General features: G+C 38.1%; 1 protein-coding gene across 1 annotated transcript in view; it reads right to left on the minus strand.

Moving 5' to 3' along the window:
- Window positions 1-5,514: 5,514 nt before the first annotated feature.
- Window positions 5,515-9,603, minus strand: part of GABPB1 (GA binding protein transcription factor, beta subunit 1) — an 83,758-nt gene continuing 79,669 nt past the window's right edge. Inside the window, exon 8 of the mRNA XM_011928653.1 lies at window positions 5,515-7,116. Within this exon, the coding sequence (XP_011784043.1) occupies window positions 6,964-7,116 (153 nt within the window). The 3' untranslated portion in view covers window positions 5,515-6,963. The remainder of the gene's footprint in view (window positions 7,117-9,603) is intronic.

Here is a 9,603-nt window from a genome sequence, read left to right on the forward strand (position 1 = left end):
GTGCCTGTAATCCCAGCTACTCGGGAAGCCTGAGGCAGGAGAATCACTTGAACCCGGGAGGCAAAGGTTGCAGTGAGCTGAGATCGCGCCACTGCACTCCAGCCTGGGTAACAAGAGTGAAACTCCGTCTCAAAAAAAAAAAAAAAAAAGAATTGCACATAGAGGCATTCACTAAATATGTGCTAAGTTAGACAATACAAACGAAGTTTTAAAAAAAACATACAGTGGGAGAATATATTTACAACTGACACAACTAGCAAAATATTAGTTTCCAGAAAAATATTAAACTTCAATATATCAGTAAGAAAAACTACACCCCCAAAATGGCCATGAACTGGCAATTCACAGAATGAACTTTAATGGATAAAAAATAAGAGGGAAAAAATGTTTGACCTCACTAGTAATAAGTGAAATGCAAATAATGAGAAACAATTTCACACCAACGTGGGTTGACAACATTTTTTTTTTCTTTCTTTCTTTGAGACGGAGTTTTGCTCTTGCTGCCCAGGCTGCAGTGCAATGGCGTGTTCTCGGCTCACCACAACCTCCATCTCCTGGGTTCAGGTAATTCTCCTGCCTCAGCCTCCCAGGTAGCTGGGATGACAGGCACGCGCCACCACGCCCGGCTAATTTTTGTATTTTTAGTAGAGACGGGGTTTCTCCATGTTGGTCAGGCTGGTCTTTTTTTTTTTTTGAGACGGAGTCTCGCTCTGTCGCCCAGGCTGGAGTGCAGTGGCCGGATCTCAGCTCACTGCAAGCTCCGCCTCCCAGGTTCACGCCATTCTCCTGCCTCAGCCTCCCGAGTAGCTGGGACTACAGGCGCCCGCCACCTCGCCCGGCTAGGTTTTTGTATTTTTTAGTAGAGACGGGGTTTCACCGTGTTAGCCAGGATGGTCTCGATCTCCTGACCTCGTGATCCGCCCGTCTCGGCCTCCCAAAGTGCTGGGATTACAGGCTTGAGCTACCGCGCCCGGCCCAGGCTGGTCTTGAACTCCTGACCTCAGGTTATCCATCCGCCTCAGCTTCCCAAAGTGCTAGGATTACAGGTGTGAGCCACCGCGCCCGGCCGACAAGAATGTTAAAAATGTGACAGTATCAGGTGTTGGTGAGATGTGGTGAGATGAAAATTATCATTATTCACTCATTATACTTTAGAAAGCAATTTGACAATACTTAGTAAGGTTGACTACTGTAGATCTAACAATTTCATTACTAGGTGCATGCCTCTGGGAAACTTGCATATGCTATAAGGAGATAATATACAAGGATGTTCATTATAGCACTATTCACATTAGCAAGAAATTGGAAGTGATATTTCTATGCTGAGAAAAATGACAAATTATGATACATTCTTAATTTTATATAACAGTCAAAATGAATGACTTAGATATTCAAGTATAAACATGAATATCTAATATACCATTTACCTGAAAAAATCAATACACAGAATGCTGTGTATTGTAGAATGTATAAGAATGCTACTTATATAGTACAATAGCCTTAATAAAGTTTAAGAACCACACAAAACTCTACCATATATTTCTGAACTCCGGTCTATAATAAAAGCATAATGTAAAAATGTAGATAGAAACATCTCACACCCAGGATAGCGGTTGATATTGGTTACCTTTTAGAAGAGAGGAAGGGAATGGGTTATGGGGAGAAAACAAAATAACTACATCTATAACATTCTGTTTCTCAGAAGAATTAAAGCAAGGAAGGCCACTTAGTATGTATTAAATTTGTGTGGTAGGTACATGGATGTTTTATTATTCTCTGTGATCTTTCATGAAAACTTCAAAACATAGTAAATGAATGCAATTTAAACAATTCTTAAGAGTCATGATGAAGAGGTAAGTCTAGAATAATGAAAAATAGTAATGCAAAAACAAATGCTCTACGTTAACTGGCACACAAAAATATATGGGAAAATTGCTTATAGAAAAACCAAGAAGACATTTAAATAATCCACACAATTCAAAATTATAATCCATGTAATCCATCAGTAGTAAGATTGGAATTGTATTCGATAATACTACGTATTTACAGATGTGGAAAACATTACGTGTCAACCATGCACATGAGATCAAAACTATCCAAATTAAAAGCTGAGGAAGCTAGGGCCGGGCACAGTGGCTCATGCCTGAAATCCCAGCACTTTGTGAGGCCGAAGTGGGCAGATCACTTGAGGTCAGCAGTTTGAGACCAGCCTGCCAACATGGTGAACCCCAGCTCTACTAAAAATACAAAAATTAGCCGAGTGTGGTGGCGTGTGCCTGTAGTTCCAGCTACTCAGGATGCTGAGGCACAAGAATCACTTGAATTCGGGAGGTGGAGGTTGCAGTGAGCTGAGACTGCCCCACTGCACTCCAGCCTGGGCGACAGAGCGAGGCTCCGTCTCAAAAATCAAACAAACAAACAAAAACTGAGGAAGCAATTAATAAAGCAGAATGAACAGAATCTCAGAAACCAGGTCAAAATTTTCCAAAAAGCAACTGGTGGCTTTTGAGGGGGTAGTTACAATATTTATCTGAAAATAAAGAGCCCCTAGAAATTGTATCCAAATTATGTTCAAACTTTGACTATCATTGAAGTGAAAAGTTAAAAGAGCTCAGTGTATCAAGAGGATCAAGACTGTGTATCTGTGTATCTATATATTTGGAAAATAGTTTTAATAAGTCACAAAAATATTGATATCAAAATTTTGATTTGGAACCAGAAACATATTTCCAATGATGATAGTATGTTTTCCATCGTAGGTTACACAGAATAATCTGAGAATGAATATGGAGAGCTTACGTCAAACTGAGTCCATGTGCATCAGGTTTTCTCAACTAACAGAGGAAGCAAATAGCAGACATCATTCAAAACTACAACAGACTAGTTATCTATAATGAAATCCAAGCACGGTAAATATTATTTGATGAAATAACGAATCTATTAGTTAGTCCATTCCTAAGTTGACCTGACATGATGGAGGAGTTATTTATTCAATAGAAACCAGGTGAATGGAAAATATTTTTTTTCTGTTTGCTATATAAGCCTGAGTGCTAATGCCTTGGGAACCCAGCCATATGGACATTAAGGTTCCTTTGTTTGTGATTTTACCTGAAAAGGCTTTTCTTCTTGCTCTATTTTATTCTGAATCAGCTCTCAAGGTCTTTCAGGTATTAAAGCACAAAGAAACTTTATAGATTTTATCAGGAAAAAACTTTGTTATACAGTAGTATGGAAAAAATCAGTAACATCAGAATAAGGTACTCATAAACATTTCTATCAACTCATCAATTCCTATGAGCAAGGATTTCTTCTAATTTTCAATAACATCATAAACGATCATGTTGAAGACATATATACTGGTAGAGATTTTCATCAGTCACGTTTTGGACAAAGATATTTGGAAGCAGATCTTTTTATTACAAACAAGTACAGACGCTCTCTGGCTTGCAATGGGGTTACGTCCTGATAAACTCATCCTGTCAAAAATATCATAAATGTAAAATGCAATTAATACCCCGATAAACCCATTGTAAAGTCAAACAATCACAAATCAAACCATCATAACTTGGAGACCATCTGTATAGTTTTCATTACATGAGATTTCCCATTTATCCCCTTTTCTCTTTAATTTTCTTCCCAACACTCCACCACCATAAAGAAATAGAGCAGTCCAGTGGCAGAGTAAAAGAACTATCCTGCCATTCATATCACAAAAGACTGATGTTAAGAAAATAATTCCTAAAAGCCAATGAAAGCAAATGACATCACAAGTCCTTTTGTGAAGCAATTAAGATATAAATAGAATAAATAACAATAAATAAAAATTAGTTGAGAAGCACAGTCCCTACAGATACTACTCAGATGAGGCTTTCTGAAAGCGTCACAGATTCAACCTAGAATTCATAATTCTAGAGGTCCAGGGACTATACAGAGGGAAGTGTTAAATCTGAATCAAGTAATTGGGCAGTCAAGATGCCTAACGAACTTGGTGTCTAGATAATCCGTAACAAGAACGATTCTAGGTGCATAGGAAAGAAAATAATTCATTACACCGTAACACTAAATGGCTTGTCTTGCAGAACCCTGGTTGAGAAAGGTTGCTCTAGAAGGTGTTTGTTCATATATATGTCAAAACAATTTACCAGTGATGTGGCAACCAGATGACTGCTAACTACAAATCCATCATTTGGATATGTAGTGGAAACAACTGTGTGGATTTCTGAAAACTTTTATTTCATAGACTTTTATTTTTGTCAGTTCTTTAAATCCTCTGCTCAGAGCACCATTGAGAATGACTAGAATGTAAAGCTTTTACAGCCCACCTGAAAACAGTATGAAATAAGTGAAGGGAAAAAGAAATCCATTTTAAGTTTTAATTACAAATTCTTGTCTAAGTATTGATTTTACAGAACAGTAAATGAGATGTAAATGATTGAGAAATTGTAAGTTATATAACAATGACTCTGAAAAAGGTGAGCTTCCTCCATAGATACCTGAGTACCTGATGCTACCATAGACTTACTCCTTTTAAGCACCAATTATTTTCTCCCATCTATGCCAGCTGTTGTTATTAGGAATCAAAATTATTTCTTGCACCAGGTAAAGTCTCAAGCAGGAGAGGAGATTGGAAGTCAAAGACAACATTAAGTTAGCTTTCACAAACTTGTCCCCAACACTGTCTTGAGGCTTTTCAGGGACAGCCTGGTCTGAAAGCAAAACTCTACAGTGGCTGCACTCTGGGGTGAAGACGTTGGCCCCTCTCTGCTCCTGCACCACGTCAGGGTACCTGGCTGTTGTACCAGCACCCTGCCTAACATGACAAATTAATGTGCCAAAGTAACCAGAAACAGACACTGACTTTTCAGGACTGCAGAAAAAGTCACTTCATGCTACTGAAAATATGGCCTGGCATTTATTTTTATTTACTTATTTATTTATTTTTTGAGACGGAGTCTTGCTCTGTCGCCCAGTCTGGAGTGCAGTAGTGCAATCTCGGCTTGCTGCAAGCTCCGCCTCCCAGGTTCAAGCAATTCTCCTGCCTCAGCCTCCTCAGTAGCTGGGATTACAGGCACCCGCCACCATGCCCGGTTAATTTTTTGTATTTTTAGTAGAGACAGGGTTTCACACTGTTAGCCAGGCTGGTCTCGAACTCCTGACCTTATGATCTGCCTGTCTCGGCTTCCCAAAGTGCTGGGATTACAGGTGTGACCCACCGTGCCCTGCCCCGGCATTTTTAAAAACTAGTTTTTGGATCACTTAAAATACGTCAAATTTAGTGGAAAATTGAAAAAGATCTTTTTCCTCTTCCTTACAGAGTTCTTCAATTTGCCCTAAACCCTTTTTAAGCGCTTCCAGTAGTAACCATCAGGCGGGCAGACCACAGACCCCTTTATTACATTAACAAATAAACTGGTAATTCCAGTGAGAGAGTTAACAAATTTTCAAGAGCTACCTCAGGAATTTTAACGTCACACTGTGGAGAGTATAAAATATTTTCATATGGTGGCTCAAATATGCAGTAGGATAACATTTTTAATGTGTTAATAAGATGTGATAAAAACATAAGTCTACAATGAACATATGTGAAAAAGATATTTAATTGCAAAATAGAAAAGTAGGCCAGAGTACAGTTTTAAGGGTAATTGCTTTTTTATACAGTATAGATAACCTAGAGGGATGTTAGGGTTAAACAGTTCATAAAGCAATAAAACATTGAAAAATAAAGCAAGAAAAAGGGTTTTGAAGTAATGTTTTACCAAAAAAAAAGAAAGAAAAAGTGAACAGTCTGCCAGTGTTTAATGTCCATACATTGTGGAATTCAACAATACTGTGATGAGGGCAAGTCACAGCACAGACACTGAGCTTTCAAAGGGAAAAGTAGAAGTTACATTAGACATGTCTATTGCATCACTATAGTACAAAAAGTTCCTGTTCTACATACAAAAGCAATTTTTTTCCATAAGAATAATTTCCTGGGGAGAAATAAGTCCATAAAATATTTCAGAAACCCATATACATTGAGTTTTCCAAAAACATTATCTTAAAATCCAGTGCCTTAAAGTGCTTTCATGTGGAAATCATGATGGAAGGCACAGAGTACAGTTTCACATCCCCACTATTAAATTTTCGAAAAAGCACAGATTTTGCAGAATTGGCAAATTCAAGTTATCTGGTAGGCTGCTCCTTCCGAGAACATTGTCATTCCAATAAAACCAGCTGCTAGCTTACTTAGTTTCAATGACCTACAGAGTAAAGGGGTTTTGTTTTGTTTTTTTTTTTCCTGGTTACTTTCATCATTTCTGTGGGAGAAATACCTATGTAAGTGATGCATTTTGAAATTATAAAACATGCAGAATATGTACAAACAGAAATTTTAAAAAATATTTGCTTCATATACATGTAAATCTACTTGGGTAGGGCTGAAATTGAACAAATATAAAAATTTTGCTTTCTAAAAAATGTTTTCAGAGAATCTGACACAACTTAAAGCTGTACAAAGATTTCCTGGGAGAAATCTTCTCTTCGTATAGAGGTTTATACCTATAGGAGTAATTCCAGCATCAGTCCACCGTAATTATTACACAACATTTGCTCTAACCAGCAACGATCACCCTTAAAACTGTTCTGTTTCTGAGAAATTAAGGTTTGTACTAAAATCAAAAAGAATTCACAAAAACAGTGGCTTATTGTGGTTTTGGATCTCTTCAACAATCTTTATCAACTCATTTGGAACTGTAAAAAAAAAACAAAAACTATTTACAGAATTCAGTTTTAAATACATTTCACAACTTCTAAAGTAAAGTTTTATGTTACAAGAATTCAGAGCTCATGGCTTAAGTTCAATTATCAATCTGTAGTCTCTTCTATCATTCTGTATTCCCATGGCTGTACCTTTGTTGTGTACAGTTCAAGACTGTATTCTTTCTTGACCAAAAGTAAAATCAAACTACATGTTCGTTTTAATTAAACAGCTTCTTTATTAGTCTGAAGACGAGTCATAGCTTCCAACTTCTGTCTGTAGGCCTCTGCTTCCTGTTCTTTCTTTAGGAGCTGCTGTCGATATTTTTGTGCTTCTCGATTTGCTTCATCCAGCTGTTTCTGAAGAGCTTCTCTCTCCTAATTAAAAGAATAGTTTTTTTTTAATTTTGGCAAAAATACATTTTTAATACATATAAGCATGCATCATTCAAATTAAAAAAAAACAAAAAACAAAAAACTGTAGTAGCTAAAAGTAGCCACCTACTGAAATTTCCTAGACATCTTGCCTTTTCAATCAATTCACTAATATTTAAGTCCCTAATTTTGTGCTCCACATTATGAGATATGGATCACTTTCCGACCGCAAGGAAATTATTTTCCTATTTAGAAATAAGACTAACAGAAAGACTCCAAACTGGGCACCTGTACTTTTATATGTACTACAAAAACTAACAAAGAGTTTTTAAGAGGGAAATACACAACCACACCTCTTTGTATTTCCATTTGTTGTGCTCTTACCTAAAGGTAATAATTATAAAACAATTTTACTGAGCACCCACTATATAAGTAAACAGGGTGATTTCCAACAATAAGCTTCTGAGACAGATATTATGCACAAGTTACAGATGAGAAAAATGATGCGCAGGGATGATGTAGCTCTCCCAAGGTCACATAGTAAGGAGTTAGATTTATAGGGTTGACATTACTGCTTTTAAAACTATTTTTCATTTACAATAGCAAGCAAGATAATTCACCTTTAAAATGAATAGTGCTGATCAAGATCAGTATTTCCTAAATTACACTGTTTCATAAACCAATAAAATACGAAATTATCAATGATTAAATTATATAGGTATAAAATGTATTAAATTCCTCAGCAAATTGAGAGCTGAAACACAAATCCAATCCAATGAAAACGGTATTCTTCCTCCTCTTCCTCCTCACTCTGCCCCTATTCAGTTATTGCAGGAAAAACAAGGAAAAACATTTCAACGAACCCATTCCCACACCTCGAAGCAAGCACAAGGACAAAAGCTCAGCCTCCACAGACCAAAGCTCAAGGTTAGTTTCCATGGTCTTAGGAATGAAGCAACCTCATCACAGATGCCCAGGACCTCTGAGTGGGGTGAAGGCCAGGGTTCGGACTGTGACAAGAATGATGGGTCCACAGTGGACAAGACAATTGGTCAGAGGGAACTAAAGGTAAGTGGTTGGCCGACTGCTGGGGAGGCACAGTATGAGGTTCTCTTTCTATATATCCTATTCGATGTATCCTCTGCCTCCTTGACTCTTGCCCATTGCCAACACCAAAGGATTCCTCACCTTCACTATTCACATGGTTGGTCCACAAGCAGGAGCATGTATAATCCCCCTGCCTTTCTGTGATTCCACTTCCTTCCCCACAATGGAAATGAAGCGAGATCCAACATTTCTTTTTCTCATGGGCCCACCAGATGTGGGAGTGATTCATTTGGAATCCAATTACACAAAATGTACAAGTAGAAGAAAGGAATGCCCCGTACCCCCAGTTTAAGCAATGCCCAGGCCCTATCCTGCTGCCTCCCAATACTACTTCTCCCCTCCTCTTATCCTAACTCCAGCCATGATAGGAACAAGTCAGAAAAGACACCCTGGGATGAGTCCAAGGTAAGCAATCAATGCCAGTACCCTGGCTACGAACTGCAGGACTTTAAGGACACCAATGGAAGGGGTGAGGGGTGGAAGGTTGGATGTTACTTCCCAGGAGCTAGACCAGAGCTCTGGCAGGAGTGTCCACAGCCATGCATGCGTTTTAAAATGGTACGTGTGGCCGGGCACAGTGACTCACACCTGTAATGCCAGCAGGTTGAGAGGCCAAGGCAGGCGGACCACTTAAGCCCAGGAGTTCGAGACAAGCCTGGGCAACATGGCAAAACCCCTACAAAAAAATATAAAATTTAGCCAGGCATGGTGGCATGCACCTATTGTCCCAGCTACTTGGGAAGCTGAGGCAGGAGAATCCCTTGAGCCCAGGAGGTTGAGGTTGCAGTGAGCAACTCCACTGCACTCTGGCCTGGGTGACAGAGCAAGACCTTGTCTCAAAAAAACAAGAAAAAAGAAAAAATCAAACACAAACTTACATGTATGTGAAAAATAAGACCAATCCTTTCGTAGCCAAAGTTTTGAAAATGAGTAAAAATTTACCTTGATTTAGCAGGAAATATTGGAAGAGGTTAACTCTAAAGCATCTTCTAGTATTACCTATTTATTAACATTTAGAGTCAGGAAAGGATTCACAATTATTGCAGAAGATGAAAGCAAACCGAGTGAAGTAGTCTAACAGTGAAAAGAGCCTAACCCTATTTTCCATATTGCATATTTTAACTTCAAGAAGTATAATTTATCTTGATAAAAATGAAAAGATAGCTCCCTTCTGCCTACTAGGTGAAATAAAAAACTCATTTTCACAGTATTTTTTGGCTAATTCTATAAAACCTAGAAGACAAAGATCATTAGCACTGCATGCTCAATACATTTAATCTTTAAGATTGAAAGTATAATTAGCAGTATACTTTTTTTTTTTTTTTTGAGACGGAGTCTCGCTCTGTTGCCCAGGCAGTAAAAACATGAGGTAGCTGGCATTAT

Source organism: Colobus angolensis, unplaced genomic scaffold (genome assembly GCF_000951035.1).
Source record: "Colobus angolensis palliatus isolate OR3802 unplaced genomic scaffold, Cang.pa_1.0 Scaffold78, whole genome shotgun sequence".
NCBI classification, from domain to species: Eukaryota; Metazoa; Chordata; class Mammalia; order Primates; family Cercopithecidae; genus Colobus; species Colobus angolensis.